The sequence below is a fragment of the Larus michahellis genome, chromosome 3 (assembly GCF_964199755.1).
Source record: "Larus michahellis chromosome 3, bLarMic1.1, whole genome shotgun sequence".
NCBI classification, from domain to species: domain Eukaryota; kingdom Metazoa; phylum Chordata; class Aves; order Charadriiformes; family Laridae; genus Larus; species Larus michahellis.
Window position 1 is genome coordinate 92,886,110 of NC_133898.1, and position 23,258 is coordinate 92,909,367.

At 41.4% G+C, this 23,258-nt stretch overlaps 1 protein-coding gene across 2 annotated transcripts in view; it reads left to right on the forward strand.

Moving 5' to 3' along the window:
• The window catches only part of TBX18 (T-box transcription factor 18), a 28,937-nt gene extending 19,454 nt beyond the window's left edge, over positions 1-9,483 (forward strand). Inside the window, exon 8 of one of the 2 annotated variants that reach the window (XM_074581243.1) lies at positions 9,365-9,483. In XM_074581243.1, coding sequence (XP_074437344.1) covers positions 9,365-9,375 — 11 coding nt within the window. In that variant the 3' untranslated portion in view covers positions 9,376-9,483. Of the gene's footprint in view, positions 1-540; positions 4,237-9,364 lie in introns of those variants that run through there. The other variant, XM_074581242.1, reaches the window with a different exon arrangement.
• The last annotated feature ends 13,775 nt before the right edge of the window (positions 9,484-23,258 follow it).

Here is a 23,258-nt window from a genome sequence, read left to right on the forward strand (position 1 = left end):
CTCAAGTTTTTTGTAGTTGGAAGTTTTTGGTTCTGAAGTTATGAACTTTCCTGAAGCTGTTGAACTGTGGGACCCCCTATCATTTGAGCTAAGGAGCTGGTTCTTTAGCTGGTGCTCTGACAGTGAATCAGGCACAGAGCGTTTGAAATGCACTCTGGTGTAGTCACAGCATTGACAATACAAAAATTAATAACTTTGAAGGAGGCTTCCTATGATGTGGTACTCGCCTGTCTACATCTTAGCTGCCTTGCTTGCTTTCCGTGTCAAATAGAGTAGTTAACCTTTTGGGCAGTAGCTCTAAGTATTGAGTGATGGGTGCAAAAGCATAACTTACGTTTTCTTTCTTGGACAGGGTGTTTCTTTAAAAAATACACGTGCCACACACGCACACACTCCCCTGCACATGTATGTACATGTCATTTTTTGAATTTGCATCATGTTTCGTGTCAAGGGTTATTATAAAAGACAAAGGTCTTGATCTGTCACCTAGGAGGTGAACCTTTCCCAACATGCTTCTTACACTGTAACATTCTCTTGCAGGAAATGCAGGTTCCTCTACTTTACTCCAGGGATCTGGCAGTGGAGTGCCATCTACCCACCCTCACCTTTTACCGGGTTCCCCTTGCTCATCTCCAGCCTTCCACCTCAGTCCCAACACTAGCCAGCTCTGTAGCCTTGCTCCAGCTGACTACACAGCTTGTGCCCGCTCAGGCTTGACCCTGAACAGATACAGCACTTCTTTGGCTGAAACCTACAACAGGCTCACAAACCAAACCAGTGAGACGTTTGCACCCCCGAGGACTCCCTCCTATGTCGGTGTGTCGAGTAGCACAACTGTGAATATGTCTATGAGTGGCAATGATGGGGATGCCTTCAGCTGCCCACAGACTGGCTTATCTATGCAGATTTCAGGGATGTCTCCACAGCTCCAGTACATCATGCCATCCCCATCCAGCAATGCCTTTACCACTAATCAAACCCACCAAGGCTCTTACAACACGTTTAGACTGCACAGTCCCTGTGCGCTCTATGGATATAACTTTTCCACATCCCCTAAACTGGCTGCCAGTCCTGAGAAAATCGTTTCTTCCCAAGGAAGTTTCTTGGGGTCCTCGCCAAGTGGAACCATGACGGATCGGCAGATGTTGCCCCCCGTGGAAGGAGTGCACTTACTTAGCAGCGGGGGGCAGCAGAATTTCTTTGACTCTAGGACCCTAGGAAGCTTAACACTCTCGTCTTCTCAAGTGTCTGCACATATGGTTTGATGAAGCCTTTAAGTAAAAGTACAGTATGTTTGGTGTCTACAATGTATTTCTTTTGGAATATGAAAGGACACTCGATGTAGCTTGTAAAGTGTGTGTATATATAATATGAGAGGAAGTTTCACTGAATTTTTGACTTGCTCGTGGCCAGATTATTCTCCTATTTTGAGTTACACGGAGTTTGTTGCGGCGCAGACTGCTTTAGTTTTCTGGTATAATACACTTAGTTGTACAACACATTGGGACATATGCAACAAATTAAGTAAGACTTCCTCCCCTTTCCCCCTCCTCTCCTCTAACCCCTTTAAAGAATGAAATGACACTTGGAGTATTAAACAACACAAACAAGCCCACTTACATTTCCTACAGTATTAGTGAGTTTCTTTAAAACGTTTGTACAAAGATAAGCTGACGCACCAAAGGCATTTTACAAATTTCTTCTCTGTTATAAGGGATATGAAGGGTATTTGGACTTTTAAGTGTTAAGCATCAAGCATCCAGCCTAAAATAGAAGTTCAGCTAATGGATTATTTACAAAGTAAACGGAGAGATTAGTTTGCCTTCTCATGATATGCTGTTTTTAGCTTATCAATGGCACAGCATTCTTACTAGGATTTATTTTTTTTCAGCATTAGTCTAGATTTATGTTTAGGTATTTGAAGACAAATAACGCATATTCAAATTGTGGTGATAGGAGTAATTTAAACCAACAGCAGAAGGAGGGGCATTCCTTGGTACAGAATGAACTTTGGGGTGCTTCATTTCTGTCAAAGGAAGGGCTTGATGCATTTTTTTCCTCCATAAATATTGCCTATAAGACATTTACTGAACAGTAGGATATTCGAATGTATCTTTGTTTTTGTATTTTTACTTTTTTAAAGGAAAACGCAGGTTTGATTTAGGAAAAAAAAAAGTGAGCAGGATAAGAAATTTCACTATTGGTTTTACCCTTTTGTGTATGTGTTGTTTTTTGGGTTTGGTTTTTGTTGTTGGGTTTTGTTTTTTTTAATAAGGGCAAAAAGTCCTTCATCCTCAGTATCTCATAAATACATCGCCTGTAGCAATTAGGCAGATTACTCGGTTTGCCCACAAGTGCTGGAAGCAGAACTTTGTCATAGCTGCCTCCCTGTAACACGACCAAAATGGGACCAGGATTACAATAGGCAAAATTCCTTTAATAGTTTACTTTGAATGCTCCAGCATGACACCTACAGCCTATGTTCCCCCCTCCAGGGAGCCATCTGTCTTCCTCTTACTCCTTTCTCTCATGAGGTTATTGCTGCTCTGTCTCAGTCAGTTTTTGCCCTGGAATTGGAGAGTTTCCCTTCCTCCCCAGCTCTGGTTTTAGCTGGTGATTGTAAGAACACAGATCACAGCCTGCTCCTGACCAGGCTTCTCTTGAGTGACAAGGACATGCAGAGACAGTTTGTCGTGGTGAAATTTCTGCCCTCGTCTGCACCTGCACAGCCCAGGTGTGCATCGGTCCTGCTGCGAAAGCTGCCTGTCAGCTGCCCGCCTGTCAGAGCTGAACCATGGAGGTTGTAGAACAGATTTTAATGCTTGAGAGAATGGGTCATCTTCAACAGTTCCTCCTTTATGTTGTGCAGATGATGTGAAGGCATTTTGAAGTGGGTACAAATGTAGTTGAAGCTGCTTCCCTGGTCAGCATTGAAGGAGAATAAGGCCTTTCAGATTTTTCTCTGTTAGATTTTTCGGTGAAGGTGGATTGTTGTGTTTCTCAAGAGTTCCTATGTCTTTTCTGGCAAACAGTGGGCTTAACTGCTCCCATTTCAAGACAAATTCCTTGCAGCTAGTATTTCTTCAGAGGGTTGGAGATAATGCATGAAGAAACAGCCCTCTCACTATCTCTTCTTATTATTTGGGAATAGAAGAGAATCTACAGCAGTCTTTAAGCCCATGCCTGGAGAAGGCTTTGTTTCTATTAGTTACATATTTGTTTATGTTGAAGAACACACGTAGAAAGTTCTCATTCAAAGCTGCAAAGACAAGACGATGAGCCTGCAGTTGAGGAGATGTGGGTTTGCTTCTTTGCTGCCACAAACTTTTAAGTGACCTTGGGCAATTCACTCAGCCTTTCTCTATCTATTTTTTTTTCTTCTGTAAAGTGCAATAATAGCACTTCTCTGCCTTACAGTAAATGCTGCCAGTACATTAAAGGTGAAGACGATCATCTTTACATCTACTGCACTGTGGACAGTACATTACAGATGAACGGCTAGGTAGTGTTCATATATGAGGATAACAAAGAGCATTCGTGTACTTCAGGTCTGTCAGTAGTTTTGGTGTTGCAGTGTCCTTGTAGCAAAGACCTGCAATGCTAAAAACACTGTTCAAAAACCTCACACTAAGAATTTGTGAAATGGTTCTAAGATGGGTAGAAGATGGGCAAATTTTCAATTATGTAAATTGTCATAGCTCTGTTGGTTTAAATTGACAAGAAACTTGTGTATAGTAATTCCTGCTCTTAGCCAAAACTTTGAAATGTTGCAGTTGGACAAATCTTTAAATGGGAAGAATGACACAATTACTCTGTATCTGAAACAGGTTAAGGATAATTATCCATGTCATCTTAAGGGCTGTGACTAGGTAGAAATGTGGAAGAGCTAAATCATGCATGTTCCTACAAGAGGAAAAAAAAAGGTTGTGCACAGATGATCATGGAGGTGCTCCTGGCAAGAGTATGTACTTTATTGTCTGGGAATTTCTTAGAACTGGTCTCTTATTTTTCCTCAAATTATTCTTATCATATAACCACACAATATTGTTTGAAACATTTGTTCCTTAAAATTTGAATCATATTGTAAATACTTACCGGTGTGTCATTGTGAAAAGACTAGCTTTTTATCAATATAGTAAATGCTATATATGCATTATATCTATAATTATATATCTGTATTTTACAAAAATGCCACAGAAAATATATTAAAGTGTGTATTCAAACACTTTTTACTACATTTGGAAAATTGAGGGGCTTGGGCCTTTTTATTTTTCTCTCCAACTTCAGCAAGACCAAAGGAAGTGACTCTAAGGTAAGCTCTGAAATTCGAAGACTTAATACGACACACTGCAATGGTCCAACTAGTCCACAATTCTTACATGGTTCAGTTTAATCGTCTGCTGTTGAATGTCTCTGTTACTTGTACGCAGAGGTCATGACAGATGTTGGGTACAAGGAGATGCTGAGGCTGATAGCAGAGCTGTGAGGTTTTTACATGGGAAGAAGGGACTGAGCAGCTTGCTGGGCTCATTAGTCAGTGATGAATCCTTGCTGGTTCCTCATAGCCCAGCTCATCTCAGCTGCCGTGACCAGTTCAGCTTCCCCATATCAGCCAGATCTGGGAAGTTACTATCTCCCTGTGACCAGGTGCTTGAGCGGGAGCTGGGTACCCTGCATACTTTCTCTCTGTGCTCTTACTTTGGTCATTCCCTCTCTGTTCTGTTTGTTCTAAATGCAAAAATCCATCGATTCCTAAGGCAGAATTTACAACGTATAATCAGCTGGGTATACTGTTACTCAGCAATGACCAACATTTCTCCCTCCAGAAACGCTGTTATGCATAGTGGCCTTATTTCCTATTGTATTGCAATAAATGATTCCATGTGATGTAGGGCACAGAGCCTGAAAATCTGATTACTTTAGAGACTAGGGTTTCATAGTCACTTAACACCAGCATTGTTGCAAATGACCAGAATTAGGGCAAGAGAAGTAGGCATGAAATGCTTGATCATAAATATCAGGCCTCGAGAGAGAAAGAAAGCTGCTGTTTTTAATAAGAGAAGAGCCTTTTTTGGAATAGCACAATCAGACTCTGAGAGGGCTCATTTCTGCTTCAACAGAGGACAACAGGAGAAACTTTAAAATCATGGACAGTGTTGGCATTAATGCTAGCAAGTCTATACCATGAGCAGTTCAACAGAAGGAGCTTAAATCATCGTCAGAAGTAGCTCACAGGTTCTGTGGGTGTATTTTTGCTGTAAAGATAATGTATCTAATTGGTCTGTATAGAAGTGTGTTTAAAAAGGCTGAAGAGTAGCTACCTTTAAAGGCTTACGTACCAATTTCATATATCAACCTATTACCTTGTTGCACTCTTCTGAATATTGTCAAACTCATGACAATGGTGTTGCAGTTTACTTCAAAGCCCAAGTTTTAATATCAGTAACTGCAATTTATCAAAATGAGGTAATGGTTACTTTTTTGTGGGCTGACTGCACTTCAGCTGACAAAATATATTGACTTGTCAGTTGAGCTCTTCATTAATGTGGTCCTCAGGTTCAATGTTTCACCTTTTATTTAACAGAAAGTTGCTGATATGTCAATTTAATATATGCAGAACTACAGGAAAATTCACTTTCTGCCTTGTGTTCCACCATATTTCTCAGTTACCCAGTTAATTCAAAACACCAACGCACCAAGGCGACACCCACTTTTAAGAGGTGACGACTTACTTCATTAGGAAATAACATTTCTAGAGAATTCAACTTGCTTTAAATGCTTTTTGCCAGTGCCATTATGTCCATGCTCTGAAAAGCTGCTTGCTACCCAAAAAAACAGAAGTCCTACACGGTCACCATGTATTCTTTCAATGCAGTGTTGAATAGGCCACAAAACTATCTCAGATAGTTTGGTGCCCAGAGTCCAGACAGAGCGGTTCCATCAAATGAGAATCTGAATCTTCTGGACATACTTGTAGAAAGATATGGACCTGAATTAGCGATAGTTTTATCTGTTGTTTACATCAGATCTGAATCCTCATCATCTGCAAAGGCTAAAACTAGAGCTTTGTACAGGAATTTTCTAGGTCATCCCTTGCCAATCAACCTGCTGCAGCCTGGCTGAAACCTTGTCCCTTCCTGAAATATTGTCACTGTTCCAGCTGCTCCCCTCCTTTCAGCTCTCTGCTTGCAGAAGCAGCGGACAGGTTTGCAGGGGAAGAGGTCAGTCCTTGCTCCACTGTTAGTTACTACCCTAAAGTACGCTTCTACAGCAAAGCCTCATTACCCACAGTGAAGTAAGTAATCCTACTAAATGTCAGCCGTGTCGTTTGCCTCAATTTTAGAATGTGAAGTCCGTAAAGTAAACGTTTTTAAGAAGCATCAGTAAATCAGAAGATCAGTACTGCTATCAGGAAAATACAAATACTGTGGGCAAATAAAAATGCTCTCCTGAAATTTATTTGCCTGTCACCTTCTGTCCAGAGGTTTATGACCCTTAAATAGTTAGTATCTCTCATCATCTGCTCCATCAGAATGAATATTACACCTCCAGGAGCTGGATACATTTCCAATTTTTTCCTTTGTGGCCTTTCTAAACATCGGAGGGAACGCATGGGTTCCAAGACAAGTGCTTGGGCTCCAATTCTGTGGCAGGGAATGGCGTGAGAAGTGGAGATAGCACAACGGACCCTGCAATCCCACCACACGCTTTCGAAATGTCACAGGTACTGTGATGGCACCCACAATGTATAGTTCTATCCAAATATATCTCAGTGCACCTCTCACAGGAGTCTGCAGCCTAAAGCAAGAACTGACATCAAAGGCTGGTCAGGAAGGATAAAGTATGATGTGAAAATACATGTGCTACCCGAAAGCTGGACTATTGCAGTGAGCGTTACGTGTAGCCCCAGCACAGACGTAACCTGTGTCAGCACTGCAGCCACTTTGACCATGCTGTGACCTTGCATTCATTTGCACACCACTGAGTTTTATTTGGATGCTATAATATAGACCCAAGAGTAAATTTGGAGCGTATTGGAGGAAATCTGGACTCCACTGTGGCCAGTGGTAATGTTGTCACTGACTTGAGCTTTATGGATACCACCTTTCCAGACCCTAAGCCATCCCTCTTTCTGTTGCCGAGTGCTTTACCCACGCAGCAGCTGTAGTCATACTGTTTTCAGGGATGCTCTTTTGGCCCTTTGTGGTGTTTTTCAGGTGGATAACGGGCTTTTTGCATTTCACGTGCTCAGTTTTTATTTTTTATTTTTTAAATTTGTGCTTCTGCAGTTTTTGAGCCACAGTCTGTCTCACACTGAAAGATAAGACAAGGCTGGAACTCGGTGCTCCCTCCCCCAGAAGCCTTGCCGATGGATGGTGTATTCCCTTCCACTGCAGATAATTGACTATATATTTCCCACAATGTTTTTATTGTATTTTACAGAGAAAAGTAATAAAAATAGAAGCTGTATCACAATCAAAGCAGTGTTTCCATTCCTCAGGCAATATTTTTCACTAACCCAAAGGAAAACACCTCCCCACCCTTTCCTGGTTACCATACTCAGTATATGGATCTCAGTAAGAAGAAAACCAGATGCCATATTTAAATGTAAGATGGCAGAAACCAGAAAACCAGAAAAATGGGTGCCAATTCAGGGAAATGTTCCCGGATAGTCTTTGTATGCTTTGAAGTGCAATATGGACACTGATGTTTCCAGAGACATCCGCAAAGACCCTTTGATATATCACCAAGTAGATCGCTGTTTGTGTATGATAAATGCCTTGTTGACACAGTGTGCACGACAGATTACCTGCCCCATGCTCAGGCAGGGCGTTGTCAGTGCCACACAAAGACGTGTGAGCAAATGCCATTTATGTGGTTCTGGTAATCCTACACAGAAGTGCAGCTTCACAAGTGTTAACCAGACCCCATAGCTATGTTAAGAGACCAGCTCTCAGGGAGAAGGAGTTACGTGCCAAGCCTATGCAATCCAGTCATCCTCATGGTGGTAATTAAATAGCATCTTACAATGAATATAAAAGCGCTTAATCTAAGCAGGCATTTATTTCACTTTGCTATTACCAAAAAGGATATGTTAATTTCCTGAATATTTTGGGAGGGGAAGGGGACCGAATATCCGGCAGTTGTAGTGTTGAATCTTTCAGCCCCAGAGGAATTTTTTTTGTGGAAAGAGGGGAGCCTTGGAAAACAAAATTTAAATCAAAAGAGGGCAAACGAAGGCTGATCTCTGAGCAAGGAACCTTTAGACATCAAAATGTGCCATCGCAAATGTCTAAAAATGGTCTGTCTGGTGTCACGTCCTTGCATTCAGCAGAGGACAGAACTGTTACATTAAGGAGTGATCTGTGATACCTTTAACTTTATGAAGTGTTGGGTAGAATGAAGGCCTTTGTTTGGTAAGTTAGAGGCTGAACTACTTAAAATAATCTAAGATTGAATGTCTGCCATTTTAAGTCTTTAACATTCTGTTCTTTTTTTAATTTTTTTTGAAAGATACTTTTAGCAAAGATGAGATGATGCTTAAAAATTACCAGCCAGATGTGTCTCCAAACATTCCCAGAGATGAAGGATATTCAAATATAGTTTGGATTCAACCCATTATATAGATAAGTTTGTTTTATAGCTGGCCACAGCTGTGAAGTTTGGATTCAGATCTGTAACTCCCCTAAACTTTGAAGACTGTAGTCAAATCTGTGGTTTTGGATTTGAATCTCCAGTTGCTTGTTGCATCAGACTGTCATTCCCATCTGTTACACTGACAGCTCAGTGCAAAACTCCGATACCAGTTTCAGACACTGCGAAGTTGAACCTCGGAAAGGCATCTTCTCAAGTCCACTCTTACATATGAGCAGCGACAGCAGCATATTGCAGGTCTGTAGGTTAACAGCTCTCTACATGCCATCTAATGGCCATCGGTGACCCACCACAGAGCACTGGCTGATGGGTCACAGGCTGTTGGCTCCCACCCTGCGAAGTATGCTTTACATACTTCCTTCATATTATGTTTCTGTGTAAGCGAATGCTGTAGCTTCCCACAGGGATATTACATGATCCTGTGTGGAAAGAGAGAGGGTTGGTGCAATTTGCAAATGGGATGAAAGCTGGTCCTTGAGGCACTCTCTGAGGGCTTATCTGTACAGAGTGGTTGCTGAGAAATAAACTAGGAGGTGAACTTACAACACCTCAGCTCCACAGGTGGGCACTCTTAACATGCAATAAGCAAGGGGAAGGTACTCCATGTGGAAAATAAGGGAGAAAATACTCCACACAAGCGATGTTCCCATGAGGATACAGTGCTGTGAGGCTGAGGTCCAGCAGTTTCCCTCTCTTGTTTGCTCTACAGGCAGACCTTAAGGACTTCAGCCACACTGTGAAAAATAACAACCCACAAATGTCTGTCTGGGAGGGTGTTACTGGTTGTCACCATGGCACAGACGGCCTCACCAACTGCAGTGACGGAGCCACCCATGGTAAATGCTGGACAACTCTTCTGACCTGTTAATAGTTGGCAGACTATTTGATGACAGTTGCAAGAATCTGATGCACAGCAGTATCCTTTACAGCAGTTTAATCTTTGTCATCAAATCCCCCAGCAGCCATGATTAATAGCAGCACTTGAGCTTGTTTTGAAAGTTGTATATTTGGCAGCTATGAACTTTGATCTATGGTTTCGCTTTAAAGAATCATTATGACACAAACTTTTCCTGTAATCCTTCCATCTAATTAAACCACACACAAATACTATGTGGGGAAATATGATGCTATTGATATAAGCTGTGTGTTTATTACAATATTTTAGGCACTTTATTAAAGTGGATAGTTGTTCCCAGCAAGATAGTAGATAAGCTCCCCAAAAACAATAACATCACCCAGAAAGAATATATAAGAGAATTTCCCAAGGCCAAATTCGATTAGAAAGTTTCTTTGTTGATTAATACAGTGCCCTTGAACCCGTTAAGGGCTCAGATGTTTTAACCTAAGCTAAAATTACTAGCATTTAATGAATCCAGCCTACTAATGTGTACTTTTCCACAAAAAGTTTGCCTTTGTTCCAGATAGTCAAAGGACTTCAATGTCTAACATAATAGTATCTGTCTTCCTGTAGTAGGTTGTTCAGTATCTGGGTACAATTCAATGTTCAAAGTTTTCAAAGATCCAAGAAAATTTATTTTCATATAAATATTTTAAACCATGAAACATCCATCTTTTTGTATCTGAATCACCTGTAAACCAGACCTTTCTTGTTGGTCTCTGTCCTGCTGTACATTGTGTAGTGAAATTACCATCAGGTAGACAAAGCTCCTATTTTCAAGCCTACAATATGAACCGTGGATCAGAGTCTGAGGAGTGTTTTTTCTAGGGCTGAGGTGTAGGGTTGCACAGTCTAGACTGAGTTGACCTGCTTGTGTATTGCAACTTCATGACCCCGGCATTCATACAGAAGAGGGTTCCTTCCTCTAGAGCAGACTACCAATGTTCTGAGCAGTTTTATGGAGCTACCTGGAATCTCTGGAGTTTCTCCTAATTGGCCCAAAGTGTTATCTGGGTGCCACAAAACTGAGAGATAACAGAGGTGGAAATCGCCATCTTGAGGTTCCTGCTGCTGCCAGGTCCACCAGTGTTTATATTTGCTGATCACCATCTTTTCCATATTTTCTGGGTAGACTTCCAGCCAGCTGGCTTTTGCCTAAAACATGACTCCTGTCAGTACTGGTTGAGCCCAGTGACCATGGCTTCTGAGTCAGTTGGAAAGCAGACAAAGTACCAAGTATAATAATTTTCCCAAATTGTCTCACAAATTTCCAGAGACTTCATATAAATGTAGAACAGCTGAAGCAACACGAGTGATCCCTTAGGGAATTCACAGCTGAGCGCCCTCAAGCAGAGGGAATAGCTGCCCATCACCACTCTCTGGACTTGATCAGAAAGGAGTGAAACAGAACTGCTCTAATGCAATTCCATCTGCTCGTGCCAGGTTCTCCAGTCTTGGTATTAAATCCCCTGTGACGAGCTGTGTCCAAGGCTACCACAAGACTGAGCAGAATTAGCAGGGACATTTGTCATGTGTCTGTTGTCATGAGGGTGGCTGGATCAGTGGCCAGAAATGGCCTTGACCTAACCTGCTCCTGAATAGCTGGACGCAAGTTACTTGAGCTGTCATCCTCTCTTTAGTGGCTCTTCTCTGAAAAGCAAAACTTGCTCAGGTATCCTGGAATCCCCCCTCATCTGCACAGCCAGGGCTTTGAGTGACAGTCACTGGCTGTGCAGAGTGGAGGTGTCACATTATTCTCAACCAGCTGCAAAATTTTTTGGGTGGATATAGGGTCAAAACGTATTTCATATACAACTGGAATAAAGTTTTGTATCAAGAGCTTATAAAACCTCATAAGGATTTTTTACTAGATCAAGGGCCGCCTCTTGTTCTTATTGAACTCAATGGGAATTTTGCTACTGACTTCAAAGGAAGTTGAAAGGAGCCATGAGGGGTTGATTTCCACTACTACATGTGTGCTTCTGCACACCAAATTTGCATCTGGAAGGACTGTGTTTTAGTTGTTTTTTGTTGCTGTAGTTGTTGGGTTTTTTGCTACTTGAGAGTTTGTATAAGCACAAGATCTGCTACAGGCAGTTTGTCTACACGCATGAGCAAATAGCTTGTTGCTGTTGTGCAAAACTATACGTACACTACATATTGCATACATGCCTTTAGAAAAAAGGATGTACTTGACTACCTTATTTGAGTGGCATTATTCTCCCGGGAGACCAAAACCTCTCCTAAGCACATAATGACTGGTGAAGCAAGTTCTGCACTTACCAGTCAGATGCATAAAACCAAAACAAACATCAATGAATCCTTTGCAGGTTTTTTCCAAGGCTGCAAAATGGAGAGCTTCAGCTTCTATTCCGTAAGCAGGCATAGAGCAGCCATAAGACCATATTCAAGAATCCAAACAGTTGTCAAAATGGTTTGGAACTTGCTTTAACTAAAACCACTTCTGCGTGCATACTTCTCCGTTCCTTCTCTGCAGCAATTTGCAGAGGATGAGATTTATCAACTACACCCAAATACACTATGTTAGGCAAGAGGGCTTCTTACACAGGAGTATGAGTTAAGACTTTGATGGTTCAGAAACAGGTGTGGAGCGGTTAGAATGGGGGCACAAGTCAAAAAGCAGAGATTCAGTGTGAACAGGGGAGTGACCTTGCAAATACCTGGCAGTTCTGTACAAACCTTGTGTGCGCTAGAGGCTCCCGAAGGCCTAAGCAAAATCAGATGACTTTTGCATGTCATTTGCGTGTCAGTTATAAAATGCTCTGTTTGCTTTACAGTTGATTGAGACCTTGCTGTTGATAACTTTCTTTTAGGGATGATTTCATAAGCTGTAGATCTTTGTGTTAGGAAATGCTCTGGCATTGCGTGCTTCAATAATTACTATCCCATTCTTGATAGTTATATATTCTCTATAAGACTAAATAATTCCACTATTTCAAAGGTTTTTATATACTTCAGATATTGGAAAGTGTTTTCCTAGCCTGCCTCAGTGACCCTGTAGGCAAGCCATATGTATTTAATTCCTTCAACCTTCCCTTTGAGAAGACACCAGAATAAAAGTTGAGACAGCACCTGCATCTCCATGCAAGGATCTAACAGAAAGCAGAGTGAGTAGCTGGGACCTCTTAGCCTCTCAAAAGAAAACTGGTATTCTTGGTCCTCCCCTCCTGCATGACTCTCTCTCTGGATTACTCAAACCATGGGCATGGAGTAGAAGATTGCTGAAGCTTCATAGAGGATGACTCCTGATGAACTGGAGAGAGTTCAGGGACCAATATGATGTGTGTAGGAGGAGACTGAGTGAGTGGAGTTGGAGAGTAGCAAGTAGGGAAGCTTGGTGAAAGCCTACACAACCTTGTGGTAAAGAGTTTGGGTAGTCCCATAAAGCATCAGCACCTGGTTGCTGATGAGAACAAATCCAGTTTTCTGAGCTGACTGATGTTTCTTTCCTCTTCATGAAAAATATGTACTTAAGATCTCACACTCTGAAGCTAACCCAGTCAACTTTTCAGAATAGGTTTAATATATTTCGTTGTATTTGAGGTCAAAGGGCTTTGCTGCAGCTGCAGCTCAGCCAAATAATCTGGACCTGTTGCAGGAGTTACTAGTCAGAGCTCTGATTTGTGTCAGGTGTAGGTTCAAACCAGATGTGACAGGGATACTTTCTGGTGTTGAAAGCCTGGGAAGGTGTCTCACACTTCCTGGGAGCTTAGCCTTGGGCAATATATACTGAAGAAAATAGAGTTAAAAGGCAGACAATAAAAAAGTGACATTGGAAACTTGAGTTATAATTCATCTAATAAACAGAAAGATCTTATACCATGGTTGTGGTTGTGCCTAGTGTTGATTTTTTTATGCTTTCTGTAAGGCTTGCTTTATGTCCAGGATTAGCTTTTCAAAATCCAGGAGTGATAAGGGCTTTTGAAGGGATGTAGGTAGCTAGCCATAAGATAAAGGCACAGAGCAGCTACTAGATTTCTTTTCGTTAAAGCAAACATAGCTGTCGAACTTGAGAAAGACCGTGTCCTGGAGACAGGCACTGACACAGAAGCCCGATTTAGAGATCCAAGTCTTTTAAAAGGTGGAGTTTGGACTATAAACCCTTCATGGTTGAGAGGGAATGAGTAGACTGAAGGGATATCTGCATATATAAATCATCGATACATTCAAATTGGAGCTCATGCTATCACAACTGGGCTAGGCTTGCCTATCAACTCTGGCAGCCCTCAGTGCGGAGTGAACAGGTAAGGACACAGCACAGATCCTCGTCACCCACTTTGACCTGATAGGCAGATGTTTCAACCAGAGTGTTTCACATCATTTTGTCATAGGGATTTATGCCCGTAAGTCCTGGTGGGACCTCATAGACCCTCACTTTGCACTGACAACAGTGCTCCAGTGTAGAATAATCGGAGACTGAGAATACTCTGATAGACAGTTTCATTGCGACAATTAACAGGAATTTTCTCACATTGATATGTTAGGCTGTTTTTAAAGCTGTTCAGGCCACTTGCTGTTCACTAAGAGTCCAGTACTGCACCCTCTTTCCCTAAATGTCAACAAAAAGGAGGAAGTGTGTGAAATACCTATATGTTACTGCCTGCTCCTTAGAAACCCAGAATATACTCTGCATATGTAAAAGCACAGCACAGCTCTCTTCCATAAGGAAAACGACAACACATGTATTTAAATATCAGAGCCTGAATGGAGTCTGCTTCTTTTCCCACACCTCTGTAAAATCAAAGTTTGAAACCCTGTAGGAGCTCTTTTAAAATATCCTGGCTTCCTTGCTGCAGACCATATGTTGTTTCAAAAACCAGGACTGCAAACTCGAATAATTGCATGACTTGTATTCTATCACTGTAGACTGTGCTCCACTGGCTTCAACTGGCACGGTTTGGTAGCTGTTACAGATGCCACAATTCATTGCTTTGAAGTCTGCACATTAAAAAAAAAAAAAAAAAGCCGGGGGGGGAAGGGAAAAAAAAAGCTTTGAAAAGATTTGCCTGACTTTCTGTTATGAATAAGTCGACATTTCGCAACATCTGTCATAGTCCCTGCCACTTCAGCTTCCTTCCTCCGCTCAGGCTTATGTGTTTTATGTTAATACTGGAGCAGCTGTGGATTCACGCTCCGAGTGAGGTGCAGCAGAGTGGGAAGGGCAGGTAATTGCTTTCTCTGAGGATCAGGCCATGAGGTGTTGCCTTGCTCCTGCCGACATCAGGTAGGGAGCAGAGAGAGCACGGATATTACAGGAATATCTGTCTGGGAGCAAACTGTCATTACAATGGTCTGCAATAGCCTGTCCTTGTGGGAGAGGCTCAGATCATCCCTGGGGAGCCTACAGGTACCCCAAACCACCTCCCAGCACTGCTCAGGCATTTACCCCTTCTTCTCTACTGCTCTTATCAAGGTGTTATGGAGAGTTGTGGCTTGGATCACTGGGGTGCAGCTAACCTTCTCCTTTTCTTGCTGTTTGGAGGCTCAGGGCAGTGAATCCATGCTCTGCTCAGCCCCTCACCGTGACTAGTTCAAGTATTACCATCAGAGGAAATAAGCCTTCTCTGCGCTGTTCTTTGGTTATTGATTTTCATATTCCTAGATGCAATCTGTATAACCTCATTCAGCCGTTAAATGATAGGACTCAGAGAGAAAAGCGTGCCCCAGGTGGACCTGCTACCAGCTTGTTTTAATTAGTTTTTGAAAATAAATATTGCCAACAGCAGAAAGCAGTGCTATCAGTGATAAGATTAAGCTTTGACTATTAAAGTACTCGAACACTAAGAAAAAGCACCTTCACTTGGGCAACTTCAGCTGGCTCCCCAGAGGATTTGCAGTGTGATATCATTTTACGTGCAGTACAATTTCCCCGTTAAAAAACTGACGCCAACCCCTCCTTGGCATGTTACTAGCAGGGTTCCTCACATAGTGCTCATGCCCGGGGAGGTGCCCTGGCTGTCTGCAGGGCCCTGGCTACACCGAACGTTGGCTCCTTGATTCAGGATCCACGTGGAATAATTCCACCCAGGTTGTTTTCAGGTTTGAATTCGGGGGCTGGAATTCATCACCTTGGAGGCTGCTTCCCCCGATTCTGTGGTGCTTTCGATCACAAGCATCTGTAATCTCTGTAATCCATTTCACCCCACTCGCCTTTTGCACGGAGGATGGGAAGAGAAGCGGTCTGACTCCATAAAAGCACTAACACTGCCTGTGACCCTCCTTAAAAGCCAGAGGAAGGTGTCCTTGAAGCTATTAAGAGGAACTATGTGACAGCTCTTTACACTATTATTTTAAGTATCAGCTTCAGCTTCCTTATTCTTTTCCAGTATATTTTTGTTTTGGTTTGGTTTTATTTGGTAATAATATCCTGAGCATGGCACTCATCTGGTTTAGCTGAGGTGGTGCTACTGAGGTGGGGATTTCCCCCCCCCCCCCCCCGCTCTATACTGTTGGTCTGTTTTATAGAACATGGGAAAAGGGTCAGGGCAAACATAATTAAAATGCCAGCACATGAGCAGATTTTGTCCACATGTTCTTAAGCTCTTGTTGTTCTCGGGTTTGCTGTTTCTATGCACCAGGTGTTAAGACCAAGTTATGTTAAAGGGGTTTCATATTAAAAAAGTATATTTGATGTGGGATATTATTAGCTGGCAGCCGTGCTGTCTTATCCTAGCGAGGTAAAATGGAAAATTTTTGCATAGCACTGCACTTCGCAATCTTTTGCAATGTGAAGCATCTAGGTCTCGAGAAAGGGAATGCATTTCAGCAGATACTGCTTTGTCTCTCCCCTGTCAGCCATGATTTGGGAGGGTTTCTAAATCTTGCCACTTGAAATCCCATTGAGCTGAATCTTGCCCAAAAAGCTGTCAGCCTTGTTGTTTTTTTTTCTTTAACATGCTGTTCATTACTTCCATATACCTTCTCCCACAAATAAAAAGTGGTAAAAGAAAAGGAAACAAAGGACTTTTTAAAAAACTACTAAAAGACAGATTTCTAACTAACTGGTGCGATTCTTAGCAAACAATTAGGCTTCAGTGAACACAGAGATTTTTTTTTATTTTGATAATCAACATTGTTAAAGAAAAATATTTTTAAGCTTTTAGGTATTGATGTTTGCAAAAATTAATTAGAACCATGATGCATTTTTCATAAGGATGTGATTGTCTATAATGATGCCTGCAGAAGTTCAGATTTAAAATTCAAAAACATTTATCCAGGTTCCCGTGTTTAACTAAGAATATAAGAGGCAAGCATGGATGGAAAAGTAGTTAGAGGCAGAAGGGAACATTTTTCTCATGTAAAATTTTTGAGCAGAAACCACTTTTGCTCCTGCTCCTGCCCTTTTTAGTTAACAAGATGCCTAAACTGGAGATCAAAGTGACACACAAAAGTGATCCTCTGAACAACCAAGGTTAAGGCTCAGCTGCACACCACTGTTGTTATCTTTCCTGCACCTTCTAGGGCACATCCAAGGGCACAATTTGGGGAGGGTAGGGGTGGAAGGCAGGAATGAGGATGGAACAATGTAGAAATAGAGTGAAATGTGAATATATCATGCATGCATGCATGAATATATCATGCCTGGACCATCTCATTTTGTATGATGGAAGCTCTACCAAGAAGGCAGCCTGGGAACCAGGAACTGAGCAGCCACCATTTATCAAAGACCAGAGTGCACATACCAGGCACATACATGTTCTTCACAGATATCTACAACTCATGAACTGGTTGTCTAGTTACTACTTGATAACCCACGGCAGAAAATTGGAACTTCTAGGTTTCCATTCCTCTTTTTTTCCCCAAAGAAGGCACATACATCGGGTCAGATAGATAAACTCCTTTCTACAAGCACTGCTAACTCTCCCAGAATTACAAAGGGCACCTAGGATGCTCAGCTCAGCTGTAGCAAGATGTCTGTAATTAGGTGGGATGAATCTTATCTAAAATCACTGTGCTAACGATTCTGACTTCCTCTGGCCCTCCTTGCATATGCCCAGGCATTATGTTCGACACATGGCAGCCCTTGCGCACTGTAACTGCTTGTCATTTGTCCAAGATTTGCTCCTTCCAGCCCTGTGGTTTCTTTGGAAAAGGAAGCGCTTTTCTATCAACGCTTTGCAAGGTGCTATCCGTTAGACAGAGTGACATTTATACCTGTGGCTGGAGCAACACCCTCTAAACTTGGCTGGACTGAACACGAGCCCTTTCTGTTTCCCTCCCTGAAGTGACACTCGGGAACATTTTGCTCTTGGTTCTGGAGGTGCACAGCTGGCTGTTCAGAAATCTAAAACGTTAGTGTTTTGAACATCAGCTGAGGGCTAATTCTTCTGGCACTGTAAAATAATATTGGCAACACAACTTAGCTGTCTCTGTTCTTAAACCAGGCCTTGACTCTTGCTGGTACTCCATGCCTTTTCACAGACCTGAGAGCAGAGGAGTTCCATAATTTCAGCAAAGTTAAAATCCCTTTCCTTTGTCAAAGTTGTCAAAGAGCCTTAGTACAACTAAGAATAGGTGTGGGCCAGCCTCTCTCTCTCTGTCTTGCTTTTTTTAACAAAGAATTGAGCTATGCCCCCCTCCATACTGCCACAAAGTTGGGTTGTTACCAATATCATGGTAGTTAACATAAAGTGAATAGTTATTATTTCACTTGGTGTAACTCATTAGCAGTAAAACAGGCCCGTATATTTACTTATCTATGCTGGAATAAACACATTGCCGCAGTTGTGACTGTTACAGTTAAGACTGAAGTGAAACTTCCCGTTACAGCTCCCACTTTTATATCTAATTATAATGTTCTTAATCTCGTACCAACTTTGCTTGGCTGAAACATTGTCTTTGCACTCATTTGAGAAAGGCATTCATGGTTTTATCAGTCATGAGTAATGTAGTCATTTCTATGTCATACCAATATCCACACAATCTTGCCTTCATATTATATACATTATGTTTACATATAAAACGTTATTATTTTATATGAGTATATATACATATTTACACATACATACCCAAACACATGAACTGATAAGGAAAAATATTTCAGCATTAGGCTTTCAAAGAATTATGAAGTTAGAATAGAGTGAAAGGTTCACAATGAAACTTAAAACTTTACTGGCTATAAGATTTCATTACTAACACAAAACTCAGGCCAATACTTTACTCAGGCCAGGGTCAACTTATTTTTAGCAGGAGGAACAGTCTTGTAGTTAAAATACAAGTGAGAGTAAGGTTTGATTTTCAACACAAAAACTTTACATTGATAAGTAGCTCCTCCTCAAAAAAAAAAAAAAAAAAAAAAGGAATAAGGGCAGTTTGTTGCCAAGAATCCAAGAATGCAACCTTGCTAAATTCAGTGCCACAACTTTGGATTTGCCTTGATCTGCTGTGTATATGGGAAGGATCTATATGTTTGCGTTTTCATGTTGTTTCTTCTGCTGCACGATATCACTATTTTATTCTTCTATTGACATTGCAGGGGAGAGGTGGGTGTGAAATAGCTCATCCACGCACAAGCCAAAAGTATTTCTTTAGATACAGATGTTGTCGTGTTTAGATTCTGCATCCTCCCTCCCTTCCCGTGTGAGCGCGTTCGTGCCAATGAGAAGGTTTTCAGAGAAGGAGGGGTGTTAATGCACACACAGTTGCACCAAGTTCCTGAAACTCTTGGAAACAACTCTGCAGTTTCATGAGTGATTTCCTCAGGCAGGAGGCAGGAATGTTTCCTATTTTAGTCAGCTGCAAAGCCCGAGGTGTGAATGGAGAGAAAAAAGTTCTGGCAATAGTAGTCACGGCACACAGCTAACATGAGCAAATCTCACAACCAGCGTACATTTACACGATCATTTGCTGAAGAGGTCAACTCCGAATAACAAATTAATTTCTGAACTTTATTTGTAAGTGGGATGTACTTTCTAGATATCTAGAAACATAAAGTGAGTATAAACAAAGTAGGTCTTACAAAGACAAAGAACAGAAAGAGGAAAAGCATGTGGGTTTTCCCCTGTTAATTGCTTAACACTCTTCACTAAATAATTTATTGTTTTTAAAAAGATATTTTGAGCTAATAAAACGACATAAAAGTTGATGACTTTGCTGATAGCTCTTATATGTGAGAAAAGTTGAGAAGGGAGAATGACTCAGTATCTCTGTCATGCAATAAGGTTTCAAAACGTTCATCATCAGGAATTAGGTTCTTGCATTTCTGAAGCTATTACACAAGCCTGTGACGCTTTCCTCATAAGGATTTTGGAAAAATATATACACACATTGATAGTTTACACCTGCCATCGGTTCCCTCCCCTGCGTGCTGCGGAAAACAATACTTTGTGAACAGAGACATTTTAAAGTCCTTTTATGGAAAGACCATTGTGCCCAGTATTGTGCTAATATTTTCTTAATCTAAGCAGATGTTTAAACAAAGTTGTAAGACTGCAGCATCCGCGGCTGCTGGGAATTGCCCTGTTCCAAGGCAGAACCATGGAAAGTTGCCATAAGGAATTATTCCTCCGTGAAAATGAAGCATAGGTTTGGAGGTGACAGACTACCCCTGAGGAGAAACAAGGAACCCCTGGAGAAGCTCTTTTCTTTGGCACTTGGCTTTATATGAGTTAGAAGCCCCCCTGGGTCTTCTGCAATTTTTCCAATGGGTGGGAAACGCAGTTAACATTTAGGAAAAGCAATTTTTGACTGCCAAAACTGCAGTGTCTGACAGTTTTGCATCCAAGCAGAACTGATGAAAATCCAAATATTTGTGGATTTTGCTTCAGATGCAAATATTTTGTATAACTTCAATCCCAAATCGAAGTCCCAATGGAATTTTGATTAAAACTCCTGATATTCATACTTCAGTGTTTCCCTCATTTCAAATAATATCAAGCTGAATATTTCTTAATAATTTTCTGAGTGGATATACATGTCAAAAATATTTTAGCCTAGTATATGTTTATAACATGGTATGTGTATTTTCAAAGCCGACTTCAGTGAGGATTTTTATGCAGGGTGTGTTTTATGGCCAAAATAACAAGCAGAGAAGATGATTATTTGCCAGGAGGTATCATTCAAGCAACCAAACAGCACACTTCTTGGCCTTGGTTCAAACGTGCTATCAATTGCCTTATACAAAATCAAACTCTGGAGCGAAAAAAAGTCACAGCTTAAAACAACAGTCAAGCTTGTGATATCATTTGGATTAGAAGAAAGGATATTGCCGAGGCTGAATAAGTATCACTGTCTTCTGTCAGCTAAGTAGACACAGCAGACATGGCAAAGTGATCGCTGGAAGGAGAACTATGTGTGAAGTGATCTCGGTTAAAAAAAAATATCTCTGTATTTTGTTTAATGCATTCAGTGGTTAACAGATACAAGCTTTCATAGTAGTTCTTTGAAGCACACAGATCAGGAAGGTTCATCTGTTTTGTCCTTCCTGAAAACCCAGAAAGCTTTCAGCAAGGTTTCCTCACCAATGCCTGCTAGGGAAACTAAGCTGCCATGGGATGAGAACCAAAACTCTGACATGACTAAATAACTGATTAAAAGATAGGAAAGAAAAGGTTAGGAATGAAAGGTGGAGGAAAGTCATGAGTGAAATCCTGCAGGATCTGTGTTCTGGCCAGTGCCGTTCACTGTGTTCATAAGTGATATGGAAAAAGGAGTGAATAATGAGGTGACGAGGTACACTGATGATAGTAAGTTATTTAGGGTGGTAAGGACAAGGGCCTTTTCATGGTTGAAGAAGGACCTGACAAGATCTAGTAACTGAGTAAATGAAAGATATTTGATGTAGGTAAACGTAAAATAATGCCTAAAAGAAAAAACATTTCTAGTTTTACCTATTCAGTGGTGGGCCCCAAGGTCTGATGCCACTGTCTTTCATGAATAAGATCTTTGCATTACAATACACACTTCCATGGAGACACCATCTCATGTGCAGAAGCAGTGAAGAAAATAAATAAGATGTTAGGCACCGGTAGGAAACAGAGACCAAAAAGTACATATGACTATGCCACCACACAACCTCTGGTGGTGTTGTCTGGAACAACGCATGCGTTTCTGGCCTCTTTTTGCCTCCACAAGGATGTAACAGCGCTGGAAAAAGGTCTGGTGAAGAAAAGCTGTCAAAATAGGGCACAGCTTCTGTGAGGATTAACTGAGGAAAACAGGAGACACCTGACGAGATACAGTACTGCTTTCTAAAATGATGCTTCTCCTACAGAAGGCAAATAGGAAATAGACACCCACTGCCTCTTCCAACACAAAGCCAGACAAACCAGGACAATGAGACCTTATATGAAACTCATGGGTGGCAAGTGTGAAAGAAACAAAGGCGATATTTCCTCCACAAATCAACAGTAAACTGTGGAACACCTTGCAACTGGATAATTTGGATGCTAACAGTTACTTGGGTTGAAAAGTCTAGTGGAAAAAGAAATGAAATAAAACCCCATTGAAGGTATGCGAACACGAAAAAAAGCAGTTCCAGACTAGAATACTCCCTAAACTGCAAATAACTGGGGACTGAGGTTGTATTTTGGGGAAATACTACTGCAGACTTGCCTTCTTCTTGCTGCCTTCCCTAGACATCTGCTACTGACATTCCTGGAGACAGGACACTCAGCTAGATGGACCTCCGGTGTGGCCCAGTCAAACAACACATGTTCTTATATTTGCTGCTCATGATCTATGTTAGCTTGGTTACACCTCAGTGGACAAGTGAAGCTTTAACTAGGAAAAGTAAAAATGCTTCCCTCCCGCTCCCCAAACCAACAAAACCCCAACAAGTTTTTCCAGTATAATTGTTGTATAAGTTTAGCTGAAGAATGATTTACAATCAGAAAATAGTTTGATGATCACAAATATTTCCTTGAGCATTTGAATTACACATGGAAAAACAAAGACAATTAGTGTGAATCCTTCCCTTCGTGCTCAATAAACTCACCTGCATATTTATCTTCTGCATCAAATCACTCCAGTGTTTTTAATCCTGCTCTTGGAAAAGCAACAGGAATACTTCCATGGGGCACCATAAAAACTTTTGTTTCTTTCCGTTTGCTGTTTTTCACTAAAATAAAATCATCTTATATGTCAAACTGGTTTGAGACACACTGTTTAGTCACATCATAGAAAGCTACATTAAGGCATCAGTTGGGCAATATTCCTTATCCAATCTTTCTACAAGCCTCTCCCCTGTATGAAAAGAACTTGACCTGGCAATCACAGAGCACACAGGAATGACTCAGTCCTGGAGAGTGTACAACAAACAGGAATAGCAGCACTGCAATCAATCCTGACAAAAATAAGAAATTCAGAGCCGTTGAAATGACAGACATGAACGCTGTTCTTGCAGAAGAGATAACAATGCTACCAACCAGAAAGAAGAGCAGCAAGAGCAACTGTTGCTAAACACAAGAGGATTTTTGACAGGCTGTGATGATAAGGAGTTCTCAGCTGGCTGGCTGGCAGGCAGGCAGAACGCATCCCTGCAGAACATCTTTAAGTCAGGGGATGCCTGTTAGCCAAAGTACATGCAAAGCAAGAGTGTGATGCGAAACAGGAGTGAAAGATAGAACTCATGCGGCAAAAACCATCATCGGGGATGGAAAATTTAAAAAGTAACAAAGCCTTGTGCCACTGTGAAGTCTGTACTCGAACTTTTCCTAGCCAAAGTTGTCTGCTGCAGCAGAATCTG